The following is a 22327-nucleotide window of genomic DNA, read 5'->3' on the forward strand; positions in this document are numbered from 1 at the left end:
TTAATAATGAGCTTTCAATTTCTGATTCATTCTTGATGTGAGCACAGTAAAATATGGGGGCAATGTTTTTCTCTAGAACTTAGGTTCCCTGAACAATATATATTATAGTGGTCATGAAAGATCGTCTGTGGTCATAATAACATGCAATATATCCAAAAGAGGAGAAGTACAAATCTTCCAGTCATGCACCTCCTCTTTTAAGCTCTGCTCATTCTACTGGTATATAACTAACATTTTCCTCCACTTATTAAGAAAATAAGATTGTGTAAAAAAAATACATATAGGCTTTTCTGGAATAAGAAATTTCACGAATATCCACTTTAATGTATATTATAAACAAGCATGCACTAAAAGTCTTTTTTTAAATGTTTAACATGAAACTAGTGAGATCCTCCATTACCTGGCAGATGAAGATATAAATTGCTCCAAACATGATGATCACTTCTCCAACTACACGTATATTATCTTTAGCTGTCCCTTTCAGTGGAAAAGGAGGCTGGAACAAAAATATCAAATGTTATCTGTCATAATCATTAATTTAAAAAAAAAGTTTTTTTTCTGTTTTCTGATTGGGTCATTCAGACCATAATGAGGACGGGGGCCAATCATACCAGAATAAAAATGGGGCCATGCATACCAGGACTGGGATGGGGGACAATCATACCAGGTTAAGGATGGGGACCTGCATACAAGGATAGGGATGGGGCTATGCATACTAAGACAACATGGGGACCCTGCATACCAGGATAGGGATGAGAGTTATCATTCCTGTCAGGATAGGGATGAGGGGGACCATTCCTAGCAGGATGAGGATGAGAGGGCCATGCATACCAGGGTAGAGATGAGGGTGCCATGTATACCAGGATATGGATGAGAGGGCCATGCATACCAGGATAGGGATGAGGGTACCAGGCATACCAGGGTAAGGATGAGGGAGCCATGCATACCAGGATGGGGATGAGGAGACCATGCATACCAGGGTAAGGATGAGGGAGCCATGCATACCAGGATGGGGATGAGGAGACCATGCATACCAGAGTAGGGCAGAGGTTGCCATGCGTACCAGGGTAAGGATGAAGGGGCCATGCATACCAGGATAGGAATGATGGGACCATGTGTATCAGGATGGGGATGAGGGGACCATGTGTATCAGGATGGGGATGAGGGGACCATATCTACCAGGATAGGGGATATTAAGTACAGAATTGACCACATTTTTTGCTTCACTTTTTTTTCCCTAATTTCCTCCTCTAAAACCTAGGTGCGTCTTATGGTCCGATGAGTCTTATAGTCCAAAAAATATGTTATACAGCTATCTGTAGCTCAGGCATCCTTTTTTCCCTAGGATCATGGTAGCAACAGCTAATGATGCAATGGCACTCATCATTGTTACTTTCATCCTTTCTCTCTCCATCTGCTGCAATGTTGAGGGAAATAGTAGTTTAGGCTGTGCTGACACCTATAATAGCACATAAATAGTTTAGAATTTTTTTTGAAATTTAGGGAAAAATGCAGGGAAAACAAAGCTGTTAAATGGACAGCTGTCCTTGGAGAGCGTGGATGCACCAGGTGCATGGTTCTGGAGTGTATAGAGTGGCTCTCTGTCCGGGAACATAGAAGGGGCCATATTCTACATTATCTTGTTCATATCACCTAGTAGGTCTGAAATATAATCTTTAATTTTCTATTATTTAAATCACATCTATTATCCATCTTCATACCTGTCCTTCCAGAGGCCTGTGGTAAGCTGTGGCTGTGAATATACTCATATATAAAATGTACAGGATGAATTTTAAATAAAATATTTTCCCAGCAAACGAGTCCCACTTTTCCTGAAGCAAATGGTTCAAGGGTTCCAGTACTATCATCTTGTGTCGGTTCTAAAGAAAGGATAACATAGACTTGCATGTTAGATCATGGTGCAAGTTGATGTTTGCATTTTAGAGACTGTTGAATTAAACCAATACTCACACAGGCCTGACTCCTAAATACAATGGTTTCCAGAACAGAGTCTGGCTCATATGTATCCACAGATGAGATGTCATATAGAGAAGTGTGAACTGGGCCATACGTCCATTCGGTGAATTTCCGAGACAAATGTTTATACTCTGGCTCCTCAATTTCTCTCCGAATTATGTGCTTTAGCAACTAAAAATTAGAAAAATAGATGTTTCAAATTACAATCATGAAGCCATATTAAAATAGTCAGTAACTCTCAAGATTACATTGCATGTGCTTTTGAGTTTACAGAAGTTGCTTGTATTGTGTAGTCATCATATGTCAAAGAAAAGCCCTTGATTGGGGTTCAGCACTAGAGTTGAGCGACCTTGACCTTTTTAGAGTCGAGCCGGGTTTCGTGAAACCCGACTATCTCAAAAGTCGGGTCGAGTGAAATCGGCCGATTATGACGTAAAGTCGGGATCGACCGAAACACGAAACCCAATGCAAGTCAATGGGACAGCATAGTCGGCAGTGAGTGGGGGCCAGGAAAACACCTAGAGTGCCCATTTTAATGTCAAAACCATCCATTCTTCTTAATGAAGCTTGTCAAGCGTAATTTACCTTAAAATAATTGGAAGGCATTTGAAATTGGGGGTCATTTGGCTAAAGTTGTGGTGGGTAGGGCTGGTTCAAGTAATTAGTGGGCCCAGGAAATCTGGACCACGTCACGGCAGTGGAGCAGGGAGAGGTAAGTATTTCAACTTTGCAAGTGCTGTGAACCTGAGCAAGCAGGGGGGGCCCACTCGTTGGCATTGGCACTGGCACAGGGCCCCTCAAAGTACAGCGGTGTGTTTGCACGGCGGGGGCGCCTCCCACCGGCAGCAACACTTTTGCGTACTATGAGAGGCCCTGTGCCAGTGACGTCGCCAACTAGTATTCCTCCCCCCACCTGATGAAGGAACCTGCACTTTCATCTGCACCTTCCTCTTTGTCCCCGTGTAAGGTGGTATGGTATGCGGGAAGAGCAACCTGACTTTCAGCAGGGTCACAATGTTGTTGTGTAGCGTGCATGGGGAATGTTGCGTTATGGGTCAATGTACCAGCAGACTCATCTATCACTGGCTGGGCAATGGGCAGGATGAGGAGGAAACACAGATATAGGCCCAAAGAATAAAGTTGGCTAAATGCAGTTCAAAATTGGTAACACAGGAATAACCAGGGGGCATTGCAGTGGAGGACAACTGGAATGAGAGGCTGACACAGAGAGTAGGCCCAAATCAGTAAGTAGTCGAAATGCAGTTCAAAATTGGCAACCGTAGTAAACAGGCGGCACAGCTTTGTTCAGTGGAGGAGAACAGCAAGGAGTGGCAGACACCGATAGTAGGCCCCAACCCAACTAGTAGGCCAAATGCAGTCTAACATTAACAACTACTTAACGAGCGCCTGAAAACGGAATTTCAGGACAGGAAACCAGGAGAACAGCAAGGAGCGGCAGACACTGTTAGTAGGCCCCAAACCAACTAGTACGCCAAATGCAGTTGTTCCATTTAACCACAATTTAACGAGAGCCTGAAGATAGAAGCTCAGGAAAGGCAACCTGGAGAACACCTTGGAGTGGAACACACCATCTCTCTCCACCCCATACCCATTTTGTAGGCCTAATGCAGTGTAGTTTTCTACAACTACTAAACGAGAGTCGGAAGACCGAAGCAATGGCAAGGAAACCTGGGGAACACCTTGGAGTGTAACACACCATCTCTCTCCACCCGATACCCATTTTGTAGGCCTAATGCAGTGTAGTTTTCTACAACTACTAAACGAGAGTCGGAAGATCGAAGCAATGGCGAGGAAACCTGGAGAACACCTTGGAGTGTAACACACCATCTCTCTCCACCCCATAGCCAATTTGGAGGCCTAATGCAGCGTAGTTTCCAACAACTACTAAACGAGAGCATTAAGATCGAAGCTCTGGAAAGGAAACCTGGAGAACACCTTGGAGTGTAACACACCATCTCTCTCCACCCGATACCCATTTTGTAGGCCTAATGCAGTGTAGTTTTCTACAACTACTGAACGAGAGTCGGAAGACCGAAGCAATGGCAAGGAAACCTGGGGAACACCTTGGAGTGTAACACACCATCTCTCTCCACCCGATACCCATTTTGTAGGCCTAATGCAGTGTAGTTTTCTACAACTACTAAACGAGAGCATGAAGATCGAAGCTCAGGAAAGGCAACCTGGGGAACACCTTGGAGTGTAACACACCCTCTCTCTACACCACGGAAGGGCTGATTCTTAGGAAGGAAGGCTGTCGGAAAGAAGCAGGGCGCGTCCGAGGGTGATTATATTCTTATTAGGTATATACTCACCCTTGGACGCGCCCTGCTTCTTTATTTGTAATGAATGTTTATTTGCAATGTGGTTTTGACTTACTCTATTTTTTTGGTAAATAATGATTTTATTATTTTCATTGTTTTGCATCTTCTTGGCAATAATATAAAGAAGATGCGACAGGACAACACTCGGTGGATGCCATATCTGTGTTTTAAATTGAAAAAAACTTTCAGTTAACTACTTGCAGGAGAAAGTTATTGTAGCTGGTGGCCATTTTTAGTACTGTACCAGATTTTTGTTGTATGTGTTTGTTTTTAATGTTAAAATGTCTGCATTTGATATCTCTCCAGTATTTTCTTTTTTATAAGCAAAATACTTATTTTTATATTTTCTGATGTTGGTTCAAGGGGTACACGGGCAGCAGTAGACAGGTCAGTGGAGGCCTAGTGGAAGGAGGGACCGCAGACAGGCTTTGAAGGCCTAACATAATAAATTGGGCTGGCTGTAGGCAATTTAAAATTGGTTCCAGGGGAACACGGGCAGCAGTGGCCTGGTCAGTGTAGTAGTAGTGGAAAGAACGGGCCGCAGACAGGCTTCGAAGGCCTAACATAACAAAAATTGGGATGTAGGCAATTTACAATTGGTTCCAGGGGAACACGGACAGCAGTAGACAGGTCAGTGGAGGCCTAGTGGAAGGAGGGACCGCAGACAGGCTTCGAAGCCCTAACATAATAAATTGGGCTGGCTGTAGGCAATTTAAAATTGGTTCCAGGAGAACACGGGCGGCAGTAGCCAGGTCAGTGTAGTAGTAGTGGAAAGAACGGGCCGCAGACAGGCTTCGAAGGCCTAACATAACAAAAATTGGGCTGTAGGCAATTTACAATTGGTTCCAGGGGAACACGGACAGCAGTAGACAGGTCAGTGGAGGCCTAGTGGAAGGAGGGACCGCAGACAGGCTTCGAAGCCCTAACATAATAAATTGGGCTGGCTGTAGGCAATTTAAAATTGGTTCCAGGGGAACACGGGCGGCAGTAGCCAGGTCAGTGTAGTAGTAGTGGAAAGAACGGGCCGCAGACAGGCTTCGAAGGCCTAACATAACAAAAATTGGGCTGTAGGCAATTTAAAATTGGTTCCAGGGGAACACGGGCGGCAGTAGACAGGTCAGTTGAGGCCTAGTGGAAGGAGGGACCGCAGACAGGTTTCGAAGCCCTAACATAATAAATTGGGCTGGCTGTAGGCAATTTAAAATTGGTTCCAGGGGAACACGGGCAGCAGTAGACAGGTCAGTGGAGGCCTAGTGGAAGGAGTGACCGCAGACAGGCTTCGAAGGCCTAACATAAGAAAAATGTCAATAACATGGTATTGACAGTGCCAGGCATTGAAGGATGTCAGCGCATAGACTAAACATTGGTGGAGCTGTGAGAGAAAACTTTGCAAGTGGTAGAGCACTGTTTGACCTGGGGGGGGGACTGTCTTGTGGCCGGCGGTACAGGCCCAGGGCCCCTCATATTACAACGGTGTGTCTGACGTTGGGTGCGCACCACCACCGCCAGACACTTTATTGTACTATGAGGGACCTAGTGGCAGTGCCGTCGACCAAAAGCGGGCACACCCACCTCTTCAGACAAACAGTACTCTCACGGGTGCTGGCGCCAAGTGGCGATACCACGGCCCCGTGTGGGGACTTTGGCCATTTAGGGAGGTGTTAACATGTCGGATGCTGGACAATCAGGTGCTGCAAATTATGAGATTGGAAAAGTCGTTCAGAATAGTCCACAGGCAAGACCTTTACATAGGAAAGCTAGGTGTCAGCCGGGCAAGGTGGGGCAAAAGATTTCGAAATCCAGTTGTGGTTCATTTTAATGAAGGTTAGATCATCTACATTTTGGGTAGCCAGACGAGTCCTTTTTTCTGTTAGTATTGAACCTGCAGCACTGAATACTCTTTCTGATAGGACACTAGCTGCCGGGCAAGCAAGCTCCTGCAATGCATATTCTGCCAATTCTGGCCAGGTGTCTAATTTGGATGCCCAGTAATCAAATGGGAATGACGGTTGAGGGAGAACGTCGATAAGGGATGAAAAATAGTTTGTAACCATACTGGACAAATGTTGTCTCCTGTCACTTTGAATTGATGCTGCAGTACCTGTCCTGTCTGCGGTCATAGCAAAATCACTCCACAACCTGGTCAGAAAACCCCTCTGGCCAACGCCACTTCTGATTTCTGCCCCTCTAACACCTCTGGTCTGCTGGCCCCTGCAGCTCGTGTTAGAACGATCACGGGCGCTGTGTGCAGGGAATGCCAGAAGCAAACGGTCAATAAGAGTTGATTGTTTGGTTGCTAATATTAGTTCCAAGTTCTCATGTGGCATTATATTTTGCAATTTGCCTTTATAGCGAGGATCAAGGAGGCAGGCCAACCAGTAATCGTCATCGTTCATCATTTTTGTTATGCGTGTGTCCCTTTTGAGGATACGTAAGGCATAATCCGCCATGTGGCCCAAAGTTCCAGTTCTCAAATCTGTGGTTGTGCTTGGTTGAGGGGCAGTTTCAGGCAAATCCACGTCACTTGTGTCCCTCCAAAAACCAGAACCCGGCCTTGCCGCGCCAACAATTTCCACTGGCCCCGGAAAAGCTTCCTCTTTAAAAATATAATCATCCCCATCATCCTCCTCGTCCTCCTCCTCCTGTTCGCCCGCTACCTCGTCCTGTACACTGCCCTGGCCAGACAATGGCTGACTGTCATCAAGGCTTTCCTCTTCCTCAGCTGCAGACGCTTGATCCTTTATGTGCGTCAAACTTTGCATCAGCAGACGCATTAGGGGGATGCTCATGCTTATTATGGCGTTGTCTGCACTAACCAGCCGTGTGCATTCCTCAAAACACTGAAGGACTTGACACATGTCTTGAATCTTCGACCACTGCACACCTGACAACTCCATGTCTGCCATCCTACTGCCTGCCCGTGTATGTGTATCCTCCCACAAAAACATAACAGCCCGCCTCTGTTCACACAGTCTCTGAAGCATGTGCAGTGTTGAGTTCCACCTTGTTGCAACGTCTATGATTAGGCGATGCTGGGGAAGGTTCAAAGAACGCTGATAGGTCTGCATACGGCTGGAGTGTACGGGCGAACGGCGGATATGTGAGCAAAGTCCACGCACTTTGAGGAGCAGGTCGGATAACCCCGGATAACTTTTCAGGAAGCACTGCACCACCAGGTTTAAGGTGTGAGCCAGGCAAGGAATGTGTTTCAGTTGGGAAAGGGAGATGGCAGCCATGAAATTCCTTCCGTTATCACTCACTACCTTGCCTGCCTCAAGATCTACAGTGCCCAGCCACGACTGCGTTTCTTTCTGCAAGAACTCGGACAGAACTTCAGCGGTGTGTCTGTTGTCGCCCAAACACTTCATAGCCAATACAGCCTGCTGACGTTTGCCAGTAGCTGCCCCATAATGGGAGACCTGGTGTGCAACAGTGGCAGCTGCGGATGGAGTGGTTGTGCGACTGCGGTCTGTGGACGAGGTCTCGCTTCTGCAGGAGGACGAGGAGGAGGAGGAGGGGGTGCGAACGGCTACAGCCAACTGTTTCCTAGACCGTGGGCTAGGCAGAACTGTCCCAAACTTGCTGTCCCCTGTGGACCCTGCATCCACCACATTTACCCAGTGTGCCGTGATGGACACGTAACGTCCCTGGCCATGCCTACTGGTCCATGCATCTGTTGTCAGGTGCACCTTTGTGCTCACAGATTGCCTGAGTGCATGGACGATGCGCTCTTTAACATGCTGGTGGAGGGCTGGGATGGCTTTTCTGGAAAAAAAGTGTCGACTGGGTAGCTCGTAGCGTGGTACAGCGTAGTCCATCAGGGCTTTGAAAGCTTCGCTTTCAACTAACCGGTAGGGCATCATCTCTAACGAGATTAGTCTAGCTATGTGGGCGTTCAAACCCTGTGTACGCGGATGCGAGGCTAAGTACTTTCTTTTTCTAACCATAGTCTCATGTAGGGTGAGCTGGACTGGAGAGCTGGAGATCGTGGAACTAGCGGGGGTGCCGGTGGACATGGCAGACTGAGAGACGGTGGGAGATGGTATTGTTGCCGCCGGTGCCCTAGATGCAGTGTTTCCTACTACGAAACTGGTGATTCCCTGACCCTGACTGCTTTGGCCTGGCAAAGAAACCTGCACAGATACTGCAGGTGGTGCAGAAAATGGTGGCCCTACACTGCCGGAAGGGATGTTGCGTTGATGACTAGCTTCATTGGCCGAGGGTGCTACAACCTTAAGGGACGTTTGGTAGTTAGTCCAGGCTTGCAAATGCATGGTGGTTAAATGTCTATGCATGCAACTTGTATTGAGACTTTTCAGATTCTGCCCTCTGCTTAAGGTAGTTGAACATTTTTGACAGATGACTTTGCGCTGATCAATTGGATGTTGTTTAAAAAAATGCCAGACTGCACTCTTTCTAGCATCGGATACCTTTTCAGGCATTGCAGACTGAGCTTTAACCGGATGGCCACGCTGTCCTCCAACAGGTTTTGACTTTGCCACGCGTTTTGGGCAAGATACGGGCCCGGCAGATGGAACCTGTTGCAATGTTGATGCCTGCTGCGGCCCCTCCTCCTCCGCTTCAGAACTGCTGCCGCCTGCACCCTGTTCCCCCAATGGCTGCCAATCGGGGTCAAGAACTGGGTCATCTATTACCTCTTCTTGTAGCTCGTGTGCAACTTCGTCTGTGTCACCGTGTCGGTCGGTGGTATAGCGTTCGTGATGGGGCAACATAGTCTCATCAGGGTCTGATTCTTGATCAGCACCCTGCGAGGGCAATGTTGTGGTCTGAGTCAAAGGACCAGCATAGTAGTCTGGCTGTGGCTGTGCATCAGTGCACTCCATGTCAGATTCAACTTGTAATGGGCATGGACTGTTAACTGCTTCACTTTCTAAGCCAGGGACGGTATGTGTAAAGAGCTCCATGGAGTAACCCGTTGTGTCGCCTGCTGCATTCTTCTCTGTTGTTGTTTTTGCTGAAGAGGACAATGAAGCGACTTGTCCCTGACCGTGAACATCCACTAACGACGCGCTGCTTTTACTTTTACCAGTTTCACGAGAGGAGGCAAAAGAGCTAGAGGCTGAGTCAGCAAGATAAGCCAAAACTTGCTCTTGCTGCTCCGGCTTTAAAAGTGGTTTTCCTACTCCCAGAAAAGGGAGCGTTCGAGGCCTTGTGTAGCCAGACGACGAACGTGGCTCCACAGCTCCAGACTTAGGTGCAATATTTTTTTTCCCACGACCAGCTGATGCTCCACCACTACCACTACCCTCATTACCAGCTGACAATGAACGCCCCCGGCCACGACCTCTTCCACCAGACTTCCTCATTTTTTTAAAAACGTTACCAAACTAACAGTATTTGTTGCTGTCACACAACTTACACGATGAGCTATAACTTCAGTATGATTTAGCTACCCCTTTACAGGTGGGTGAGACCACAACGAAAATCAGGCACAATGTTACACACTCTGTTGTTGGTGGCAACAAATGAGAGAGATGCCACACACGCAGGACTGTCACTGAAGCGCAAATGTAAATATTAATCTCCCACTGATTTGTTTTTGTTTTTTAACAGGGAGACTTTAGAAAAAAAAAATAATAAAAAAAAAATGATTTTTTTAAGGAAGAATTTATAAACCAAATAAAATGAAATGATTGTTTCAGGGAGAATTTAGAAAACAAATAAAAAAAAAATAGGCTTTCTATGGCCCACTGAGTGAGAGAGGACGCACACAGGAGTCAGGAGTGGCACACAAGCCCAGAGGCCAATATTTATCTCCCACTGATTGATTTAGTGATTTTTTCAGGTAGATTTTGGAACCCAAATCAAGCAAAAAAATAAATAGGCTTTCTATGGCCCACAATTGGAGAGAGAGAGAGAGATGGCACACCCAAGAGTCAAGACTGGCACACAAGCAGAAAGGGCAATATTAATCTCCCACTGATTTGATTTTTTTTTTTTTTTTCAGGGAGACTTTAGAAAAAAAAATACAAAAAAAATGATTTTTTCAGGAAGAATTTAGAAACAAAATAAAATAAAATGATTGTTTCAGGGAGAATTTAGAAAACAAATAAAACAAAAAATAGGCTTTCTAGGGCCCACTGAGTGAGAGATGACGCACACAGGAGTCAGGAGTGGCACACAAGCCCAGAGGCCAATATTTATCTCCCACTGATTGATTTATTGATTTTTTCAGGTAGAATTTAGAACCCAAATCAACCCAAAAAATAAATAGGCTTTCTATGGCCCACTATTTGTGAGAGAGATGGCACGCTCAGGACTGGCACACAAGCCCAGAGGCCAATATTAATCTCCCACTTTTTTTTTTTTTTCCAGGGAAAATTTATAAACCCAATAAAAAAAATAATAAATAGGCTTTCTATGGCCCACTATCTGAGAGAGAGAGATGGCACGCTTAGGACTGGCACACAAGCCCAAAGGCCAATATTAATCTCCCACTGATTGATTTATTGATTTTTTCAGGTAGAATTTAGAACCCAAATCAACCCAAAAAATAAATAGGCTTTCTATGGCCCACTATTTGTGAGAGAGATGGCACGCTCAGGACTGGCACACAAGCCCAGAGGCCAATATTAATCTCCCACTTTTTTTTTTTCCAGGGAAAATTTATAAACCCAATAAAAAAAATAATAAATAGGCTTTCTATGGCCCACTATCTGAGAGAGAGAGATGGCACGCTTAGGACTGGCACACAAGCCCAAAGGCCAATATTAATCTCCCACTGATTGATTTATTGATTTTTTCAGGTAGAATTTAGAACCCAAATCAAGCAAAAAAATTAATAGGCTTTTTATGGCCCACTGAGTGAGAGATGGCACACACAGGAGTCAGGAGTGGCACACAAGCCCTGAGGCCAATATTTTTCTCCCACTGATTGATGTTGTGATTTTTTCAGGTAGATTTTGGAACCCAAATCAAGCAAAAAAATAAATAGGCTTTCTATGGCCCACTGAGTGAGAGATGGCACACACAGGAGTAAGGAGTGGCACACAAGCCCTGAGGCCAATATTTTTCTCCCACTGATTGATGTAGTGATTTTTTCAGGTAGATTTTAGAACCCAAATCAAGCAAAAAAATAAATAGGCTTTCTATGGCCCACTGAGTGAGAGATGACACAGACAGGGATGGCACTCTAGCAGAAATGCCAATCTTAATCTCCCACAAAAAAAAAAAAAAAAGGAACTGTCCTTCAATTACTATCTCCCTGCAGTAATCTCAGCCAGGTATGGCAGGCAGCAATAAGGAGTGGACTGATGCACAAATTAAATAAAAAGTGTGGACAAACAAACAAGATAGCTGTGCAGAAAGGAAGGAACAAGAGGATTTGTGCTTTGAAAAAAGCAGTTGGTTTGCACAGCGGCGTACACACAGCAATGCAGCTATCAGGGAGCCTTCTAGGGCAGCCCAATGAGCTACAGCGCTGAGGAAAAAAAAAAAATGTAGCTTCCACTATCCCTGCACACCGAAGGTGGTGTTGGGCAGTGGAAATCGCTACAGCACAAGCGGTTTGGTGGTTAATGGACCCTGCCTAACGCTATCCCTGCTTCTGACGAAGCGGCAGCAACCTCTCCCTAAGCTCAGATCAGCAGCAGTAACATGGCGGTCGGCGGGAACGCCCCTTTATAGCCCCTGTGACGCCGCGGACAGCAAGCCAATCACTGCAATGCCCTTCTCTAAGATGGTGGGGACCAGGACCTATGTCATCACGCTGCCCACACTCTGCGTTTACCTTCATTGGCTGAGAAATGGCGCTTTTCGCGTCATTGAAACGTGACTTTGGCGCGAAAGTCACGTACCGCATGGCCGACCCCGCACAGGGGTCGGATCGGGTTTCATGAAACCCGACTTTGCCAAAAGTCGGCGACTTTTGAAAATGAACGACCCGTTTCGCTCAACCCTATTCAGCACCCATAAGACTGGGTACAGGATGAAGTTTTATTTTCTGGTTCTGGTTCTGTGGAGGAGAGGAAGGGTAAACTGCAATTTACTGTACCCAGGGTCGGACTGGCCCACCAGAGACTGGCCACCCTGAGAACCGGAGGAATCTCCGGCGAGCCCAGGCACTGACATCTGCTGGCATACAGGGCTGGCATTAGGGGCAGGCTGATTAGACAACTGCCTAGGGCCCTGCTGCCCCAGGGCCCCCCCCAGCTAGTGGTGTGTCGCTAACAGCAGCACACCATGCAGCCACTATGTGGTCCATGATTCAGGGGGGTCAGCCCTGGACCAGCCCTGCGCCAGCAGAGCTGTGAGTAACAAGAGACAGGAGCCTGCTGGCTATGGGCGTGGAGAGCAGTGAATATTCATTTCACTTTATTATTGAGCAGTGTTAGCTGCAGGCACTGGTTCCTGCACCAGCTGGGTGATCATGTGTGCCCACTACTAAAGAGAATGAATATTCACTGCTCTCCATGCCTATGGGCATGGAGAGTGTCATGATTCCAATGGCAGGGAATCACAAAAGGACAAGCACCAACGAGCTCTAGGGTGATGGAACCTGAGCTGACCACGATCCTAAACCTGAACACACAAATAACAATAGCCGGGGAACGTGCCTACGTTGATCCTAGACGTCTCGCACCAGCCGAAGATCTAACTTCCCCTATTAGAAGAAACACAGACCTCTCTTGCCTCCAGAGAAATACTCCACAGAAATAGCAGCCCCCCACATATAATGACGGTGAAATGAGAGGAAGGCACATACACAGTATGAAAACAGATTCAGCAAAATGAGGCCCGCTAAAACTAGATAGCAGAGGATACAAAAGTAAACTGCGCGGTCAGCAAAAAACCCTTCAAAAAACCATCCTGCAATTACTTGAACTCATGTTCCAACTCATGGAACATGAGGAGCAATTACAGCCCACTAGAGCAACCAGCAGCAAAGAAACAATTATATGCAAGCTGGACAAGACAAAAATAAAGCAAAACGTGGAACAAGAAAATCAAAAACTTAGCTTGTCCTGAAGATTACTGAAGCCAGAAGCTGAGGTAACAAAACACTCTGATAACCTTGATAGCCGGCGGGGAAATGACAAGAAAGCCCGGTTAAATAGGAAACTCCCAAATCCTAATAGAACAGGTGGACACCAGAGACAGCAGAACACAAATCACCCAGTACCATCAGTAACCACCAGAGGGAGCCCAAAAACAGACTTCACAACAGTACCCCCCCTTGAGGAGGGGTCACCGAACCCTCACGAGAACCACCAGGGCGACCAGGATGAGCCCTATGAAAAGCGCGGACCAAATCATCAGCATGAACATCAGAGGCAACCACCCAAGAATTATCCTCCTGACCATAACCCTTCCACTTGACCAAATATTGGAGTTTCCGTCTGGAAACACGAGAATCCAAGATCTTCTCTACAACATACTCCAATTCTCCCTCCACCAGCACCGGAGCAGGAGGCTCAAGCGAAGGAACAACAGGTACCTCATACCTCCGCAACAACGACTGATGGAACACATTATGAATAGCAAACGATGCCGGGAGATCCAAACGAAATGACACAGGGTTAAGAATTTCCAAGATCCTATAAGGACCGATGAACCGAGGCTTGAACTTAGGAGAAGAGACCTTCATAGGAACAAAACGAGAAGACAACCACACCAAGTCCCCAACACGAAGTCGAGGACCCACGCGGCGACGGCGATTAGCAAACTGCTGAGCCTTCTCCTGGGACAACTTTAAATTGTCCACCACATGACTCCAAATCTGATGCAACCCATCCACCACCATGTCCACTCCAGGATAATCAGAAGGCTCCACCTGACCAGAGGAAAAACGAGGATGAAACCCCGAATTACAAAAGAAAGGAGAAACCAAGGTAGCAGAACTAGCCCGATTATTAAGGGCAAACTCGGCCAGCGGCAAAAAGGTAACCCAGTCATCCTGATCAGCAGAAACAAAACACCTCAAATAAGTTTCCAAGGTCTGATTAGTTCGCTCCGTCTGGCCATTCGTCTGAGGATGGAATGCAGACGAAAAGGACAAATCAATGCCCATCTTAGCACAGAACGTCCGCCAAAATCTAGACACAAACTGGGATCCCCTGTCAGAAACGATGTTCTCCGGAATCCCATGCAAACAAACCACGTTCTGGAAAAACAGAGGGACCAACTCAGAGGAGGAAGGCAACTTAGGCAAGGGTACAAGATGAACCATTTTAGAAAAGCGGTCACACACAACCCAGATGACAGACATTTTTTGAGAGACAGGGAGATCCGAAATAAAGTCCATGGAAATGTGCGTCCAAGGCCTCTTCGGGATAGGCAAAGGTGACAACAATCCACTGGCTCGAGAACAGCAAGGCTTAGCCCGAGCACAAACCTCACAAGACTGCACAAAAGAACGCACATCCCTCGACAAGGAAGGCCACCAAAAAGACCTGGCCACCAAGTCTCTAGTACCAAATATTCCAGGATGACCTGCCAACGCAGAAGAATGGACCTCGGAGATGACTCTACTGGTCCAACTATCCGGAACAAACAGTCTCTCAGGCGGACAACGATCAGGTTTACCCGCCTGAAACTCCTGCAAAGCACGTCGCAAGTCTGGGAAGACGGCCGACAAAATCACCCCATCCCTAAGGATACCAGTGGGCTCAGAATTTCCAGGGGAGTCAGGCACAAAACTCCTAGAAAGAGCATCCGCCTTCACATTCTTTGAACCTGGCAGGTATGAAACCACAAAATTGAAACGAGAGAAAAACAGTGACCAACGAGCCTGTCTAGGATTCAGACGCCGGGCAGACTCAAGGTAAATCAGATTTTTGTGATCAGTCAAGACCACCACACGATGTCTAGCACCCTCCAGCCAATGACGCCACTCCTCAAATGCCCACTTCATGGCCAAAAGTTCCCGATTACCCACATCATAATTCCGCTCAGCGGGCGAAAATTTTCTAGAAAAGAACGCACATGGCTTCATCACCGAGCAATCGGAGCTTCTCTGTGACAAAACCGCCCCCGCTCCAATCTCGGAAGCATCAACCTCAACTTGGAAAGGAAGCGAAACATCAGGCTGACGCAACACAGGAGCAGAAGAAAACCGGCGTTTAAGTTCCTGAAAGGCCTCCACAGCCGCAGGAGACCAATCAGCAACATCAGCACCCTTCTTAGTCAAATCCGTCAAAGGCTTAACAACACTAGAAAAATTAGTTATAAAACGACGATAGAAATTAGCAAAGCCCAAGAACTTCTGCAGACTCTTAAGAGATGCAGGCTGCGTCCAGTCACAAATAGCCCGAACCTTGACGGGATCCATCTCAATAGTAGAAGGGGAAAAAAATATACCCCAAGAAAGAAATCTTCTGGACTCCAAAGAGACACTTTGAGCCCTTTACAAACAAGGAATTAGCCCGCAGGACCTGAAACACCTTCCTGACCTGCTGAACATGAGACTCCCAGTCATCAGAAAAAACCAAAATATCATCCAAATACACAATCATAAATTTATCCAGATATTCACGGAAAATATCGTGCATAAAGGACTGGAAGACTGAAGGAGCATTAGAAAGTCTGAAAGGCATTACCAAATACTCAAAATGGCCCTCAGGTGTATTAAATGCGGTTTTCCACTCATCACCTTGCTTTATTCGTATAAGATTATACGCACCCCGAAGATCAATCTTAGTGAACCATTTAGCCCCCTTAATGTGAGCAAACAAATCAGTCAACAAAGGCAAAGGATACTGATATTTTACGGTAATCTTATTCAAAAGACGATAATCTATACAAGGCCTCAAGGACCCATCTTTTTTGGCCACGAAAAAAAAACCTGCTCCCAAAGGGGACGAAGATGGACGGATATGTCCCTTTTCCAAGGACTCCTTAACATAATCCCGCATAGCAGTATGCTCTGGCACTGACAGATTGAACAAACGACCTTTAGGAAATTTACTACCAGGAATTAAATCTATAGCACAATCGCAATCCCTGTGAGGAGGAAGCGAACTGAGCTTAGGCTCCTCAAAAACATCCCGATAATCAGACAAAAATACAGGAACCTCAGAAGGAGTAGATGAAGCGATAGAAATCGGAGGTGCATCATCATGAACCCCCTGACATCCCCAGCTTAACACAGACATTGTTTTCCAGTCAAGGACTGGATTATGAGTTTGTAACCATGGCAGACCAAGTACTAGAACATCATGTAAATTATACAATACCAGGAAGCGAATCACCTCCTGATGAACGGGAGTCATACGCATGGTCACTTGTGTCCAGTACTGAGGTTTATTCATAGCTAAAGGTGTAGAGTCAATTCCCTTCAAAGGAATAGGGACTTCCAGAGGCTCAAGACTAAACCCACATCGCTTGGCAAATGACCAATCCATAAGACTCAGGGCAGCGCCTGAATCTACATAGGCATCGACGGAAATGGATGATAATGAGCAAATCAGAGTCACAGACAGAATGAACTTAGACTGTAACGTACTAATGGCAACAGACTTATCAACCTTTTTTGTGCGTTTAGAGCATGCTGATATAACATGAGCTGAATCACCACAATAAAAGCACAACCCATTTTTCCGCCTATAGTTTTGCCGTTCACTTCTAGACTGAACTCTATCACATTGCATTGTCTCAAGTGCAGAAGACACCGCCAAATGGTGCACAGGTTTGCGCTCCCGTAAACGCCGATCAATCTGAATAGCCATAGTCATAGACTCATTCAGACCCGTAGGCGCAGGGAACCCCACCATAACATCTTTAATGGCCTCAGAAAGGCCATCTCTGAACTTTGCAGCCAGGGCGCACTCATTCCACTGAGTAAGCACTGACCATTTCCGAAATTTTTGACAATATATTTCTGCTTCATCTTGCCCCTGAGAGAGAGCTAATAAAGCTTTTTCAGCCTGAATCTCCTGGTTAGGTTCCTCATAGAGCAAACCCAATGCCAGAAAAAACGCATCCACATTAAGCAACGCAGGATCCCCTGGTGCCAATGCAAATGCCCAATTTTGAGGGTCACCCCGCAGGAAAGATATAATAATCTTAACCTGCTGAGCAGGGTCTCCAGAAGAGCGAGATTTCAAAGAAAGGAACAGCTTGCAATTGTTCCTAAAATTCAGAAAACTAGATCTATCTCCAGCAAAGAACTCTGGAATAGGAATTCTAGGTTCAGACATAGGAGCATGTACAACAAAATCTTGTATATTTTGAACCTTAGCAGCAAGATTATTCAAGCTGGAAGCTAAACTCTGGACGTCCATGATAAACAGCTAAGGTCAGAGCCATTCAAGGATTAAGAGGAGGAAAAAAAAAAAAAAAATCAGCCCGGCTGCAATTAAGGCTAGGCAGCAACCTCAGAGGAGAGAAAAAGAAAAAAAAAAACTTCCTCAGACTACTTTTCCTCCTACTTCAGCCCAAACATTAGGGCCGGCTATACTGTCATGATTCCAATGGCAGGGAATCACAAAAGGACAAGCACCAACGAGCTCTAGGGTGATGGAACCTGAGCTGACCGCGACCCTAAACCTGAACACACAAATAACAATAGCCGGGGAACGTGCCTACGTTGATCCTAGACGTCTCGCACCAGCCGAAGATCTAACTTCCCCTATTAGAAGAAACACAGACCTCTCTTGCCTCCAGAGAAATACCCCACAGAAATAGCAGCCCCCCACATATAATGACGGTGAAATGAGAGGAAGGCACATACACAGTATGAAAACAGATTCAGCAAAATGAGGCCCGCTAAAACTAGATAGCAGAGGATACAAAAGTAAACTGCGCGGTCAGCAAAAAACCCTTCAAAAAACCATCCTGCAATTACTTGAACTCATGTTCCAACTCATGGAACATGAGGAGCAATTACAGCCCACTAGAGCAACCAGCAGCAAAGAAACAATTATATGCAAGCTGGACAAGACAAAAATAAAGCAAAACGTGGAACAAGAAAATCAAAAACTTAGCTTGTCCTGAAGATTACTGAAGCCAGAAGCTGAGGTAACAAAACACTCTGATAACCTTGATAGCCGGCGGGGAAATGACAAGAAAGCCCGGTTAAATAGGAAACTCCCAAATCCTAATAGAACAGGTGGACACCAGAGACAGCAGAACACAAATCACCCAGTACCATCAGTAACCACCAGAGGGAGCCCAAAAACAGACTTCACAACAGGAGAGCAGTGAATATTCAATCCCTTTAATAGCAGGGACACATGATCTCCCAGCAGCAGGAAACCTGCGGCTGTGGCTAATACTGTCCGCTATTAAAATGAAATGAATATTCACCGCTCTCCACTCCTATAGTCCACGATGTGGGTAGAAGAGAATATTCCGGCAGCTGTTTTTAGCTTGTAAGCAGGGTGTGACATTACTGTCATGCCTTACAAGCTGAAATCAGCTGCTGGCATCAGAACAGAACGCTGTAAGGGAGCGCAGGGAAGGTAAGTAAAATGGTTTTGTTTTTTTTATGTTTTTTGATGGGGGCCATGCATACCGGAATGGGGGTGGGGGCCATTCATACCAGGATGGGGGGATGCATACCAGGATAGGGATGAGGGGATCATACATACCAGGATAGGGATAAGGGGGCCATGTATACCAGGATAGGGATGAGGAGGTCATGCATACCAGGATAGGCATGAGGAGGTCATGCATACTGGGATGGGGATGAGGGGACAATGTATACCATGTAATTTTTAAAATTTAAAAGGTGAAAATATATATTTTTTTGCCTAAAATACAAAGGTAACGTGTCATCTTTAACGTTTTGCCCTTTTAGAGATCATTTTATTTTCATCTAGCTTAGCTGTTCACAGTAGTAATTTTGACCAAGGGTGCTCAAACTTTTACATGCCACTGTCGATCTCCCCTGTATTTGCCTGTGCAACACTCCCAGTCTTCCCCCACACAATGATATTTCCCAGTTCAGAAGCAGGAAGCCTCAAAAAGATGTTAAGTTAGTGAGACAGTGGACAGCCCAACTTCAAAGGACTCAAGGTTCTTTGTCTTAAAGGGTCATATATTATATAATATAAAACTGTCTACATTTTAGTCTTTGGTTGGCGTAGCAGTCTAATGTGCTGTTAGGGTGGTGGTTCCTCCAACATGCGCATGAAAGAAAAAAGCTCAAAAGAGATTCATTGTAACTAACCTCAATTTTACCCAATTTCGCTGCTAACTTTAAAGGAGTAAGATCGTCATTGTTACACTCCTCTTCAAGTTTCATCCGTGGATCAATCTGCTCGGACTTCTTCAGAATCTCATCGTACATATTGGTGATGATCTCAGTATTCTCTTCAGTGTCATCAGCCACTAAGACCAGAGCATGCAGAACTGTATTTCCGTGGCTATCCTTGGCATTCAAGTTATAATTGGTATGTGGGACACTTAGAAGATATGTCACAATATCCAGCTGGTTAGTGCAGGCAGCAAGTGAGAGGGGGAATTCTCCTGTAACGAAAAGATATTTTAGGGTACGTTCACACTAGCGTTGCGCCGCGACGCGTGCGTCGTTTTTGACCAAAATCGGACGCACAGAAAATGCAACTTGTAGCGTTTTCGTGCGTCCGACGCCAGCGTCGGAAACGACGCACACGGCGAAAAACGCAAACAAAAAGACGCACGCGTCCCCTATGTTAAACATAGGGGCGCGTCGCCGCTGCGTCGCCGACGCAACAGCGGCGCAACGCTAATGTGAACTTAGCCTTAAGTTGTAAAATCTAACTATAGATCGACACCTACTAGACGTCGATCTGATATGTGTTATTGCTCCCAAGTTTAAAATCAGACGATCAATAAGTGACATGAAAATAAGTGATAAGAAAATGTGCCATTGTTTAAATTAAACTTCTATGTTATACGCATTTTTTAGTGTTTTATAACTTTCAATTGCTATATACAATTCAAACAAATCCATTTTTATGCGGCCTTATACTTCCTGTTATTTTTATATGACATTTCAGCAGTGATAACATTACAGGCAGGATAATGCTATAAAAGATAACACATATATAGATCATATTATAAAGGGCTGTATAGCTCACCTCCTCCCCCATCCTGTACAATTACCTCTACTCATATCACAGAACATGCCTAGAAAACTCTCCTTTAATAGTCAGTCTATAATCTGTCAATTTCTGGGCCTATGTCCCATGTGACTGCTGTAAAGTAAGCTTCTAAATATTATTACCTGCAGTTCAGGCCAGTACCGAAAATAGAAGATAAAGTTTTACAGTCAGAAAAGAAAAAAATGTTTCACAGTTGATAATTCACAATAACTCTTTAAGGACAGGACGATTTTTCATTTTTACGCTTTCTTTTTTCGTCCCCTACTTCGAAGAAGCATAACTTTTTTATTTTTCCATTGACAAGCCATATGAAGGCTTTTTCCTTCGGGACGAATTGTACTGTTGAACGATGCCATTCATTTTATCATATGATGTACAGTTCAGCAATTGGTTTTTAAGTTTTGTTTTACAGCATTCATTATACTTATACAGTAAACATTAACTACTATCACTCTCCCCGTTATTACAATTACGGTGATACCAAACATTCATACTTTTTTTTATTTATGTGGTAAAAAAAATTGGAAATTCGTGAAAAAAAAATGTTTGCTTGTGACTCCATTTTCAGAGCATGTAATGTTTTCAGTTTTTGATTAAAGGGAACCTGTCACCTGAATTTGGCGGGACAGGTTTGCGGTCATATGGGCGGGGTTTTTGGGTGTTTGATTCACCCTTTCCTTACCCGCTGGCTGCATGCTGGCCGCAATATTGGGTTGAAGTTCATGCTGTGTCCTCTGAAGTACACGCCTGCACAAGGCAATCTTGGTGGGGAACTGCGTGATGGAAACGTAGCGGATCTCGGGAATACTGTGATGACAGACAGGTAGTCCCTGGGGCTGATAGGGGGATCAAGAAAAGGGATAATACAAACATAATCAAATTCTTCAAATGCACTGTGTTGATGGAGCAAGAACCAGAGGGTGTTGTGCTTGATACTGCGAACTTGAACTGTCCAGTAAAGTTGAACTTGTTAAAATAAAGCAATTGTACCCTGAAATGGGTGTGGCTCCAGGGTCAGATTGATGTGGCGGTGTATCAGGGCAAGCCCCGGTAGGCCCTTGCAGTGGTCCAAATAGAGGGAGGTGGGAAGAAGAAGATGAAAAAAGAAAAAAAAAAGTGAGCTGTTTTTAGGGACACAGGCCCTTTAAAAGCGCAGGCAGAGTACGTGCGATGCACTTGAACCACCGCATCGAACATCCCAATGAACACTGTGTGCGCCTGTCGTTGCCAGCGTATGACATCACTGTCGCCGCATGCGATAAGTGCATACAATTCAGCCGCCGACTTCTGCTAGGTCGGCGGCCATTTTAATATGAGCATGCCGGATCTGCAGAGGAGGTCGCTGCTCAGCGTCGGGAGCGCAGGCAGGTAAGAGGAATTTTTCTTTTCCTCTCTTTGTGCATGCGGCCAGGACAAGGGACCAGGATGGATATATGGGAGAGGACAGGATGGATATATGGGGGAGGGCAGGATGGATATATTGGGGAGGGCAGGATGGATATATGGGGGAGCCAGGATGAATATATGGAGGGGTCAGGATGGATATATGGGGGGCCCTGGATGTATATAAGGAGGGGCCAGGATGGATATATGGAGGGTCCAGAATGGATATATGGGAGGGCGAGGATGGATATATGGAGGGCCCAGGCTGGTGCATATTATAAAAAAGGGTGCCAGGCTGGGCGAGATTATTAAATAAAGGGGGCCAGGATGAGGGACTTAATTACTGTTTGGGTGCCAAAACATACTATATCAGTTTATGGTGATAAGTGGGGAACATAATTTGTTTAGGGACATTATTACTACTGTAATATAATTTACTTTTTAGGAAAGTGTTTTCGATAGAGGGAACAAAAGGGGGGCCCTGTTACTGTGCAGGGCAGCACTACGTTGCTTTTTTTATTCATCTGATGAAGTGTAGAAGTTGAGGAAAAAATAAATATATATATATATATATATATA

The 22327-nt window shown here is 45.5% G+C and overlaps 1 protein-coding gene across 3 annotated transcripts in view; it reads right to left on the reverse strand.

Annotated features, from left to right (window-relative positions):
• The window catches only part of LOC138672762 (transient receptor potential cation channel subfamily V member 1-like), a 153319-nt gene that overhangs the window by 30972 nt on the left and 100020 nt on the right, over positions 1-22327 (reverse strand). For all 3 annotated transcript variants that reach the window (XM_069761098.1, XM_069761097.1, XM_069761096.1), the window contains 4 exons: positions 19450-19748; positions 1972-2148; positions 1722-1880; positions 401-496 (listed from right to left, as the gene is read on the reverse strand). In XM_069761098.1, coding sequence (XP_069617199.1) covers positions 401-496; positions 1722-1880; positions 1972-2148; positions 19450-19748 — 731 coding nt within the window. The remainder of the gene's footprint in view (positions 1-400; positions 497-1721; positions 1881-1971; positions 2149-19449; positions 19749-22327) is intronic.

The sequence above is a fragment of the Ranitomeya imitator genome, chromosome 3 (genome assembly GCF_032444005.1).
Source record: "Ranitomeya imitator isolate aRanImi1 chromosome 3, aRanImi1.pri, whole genome shotgun sequence".
In the NCBI taxonomy this organism is placed as follows: domain Eukaryota; kingdom Metazoa; phylum Chordata; class Amphibia; order Anura; family Dendrobatidae; genus Ranitomeya; species Ranitomeya imitator.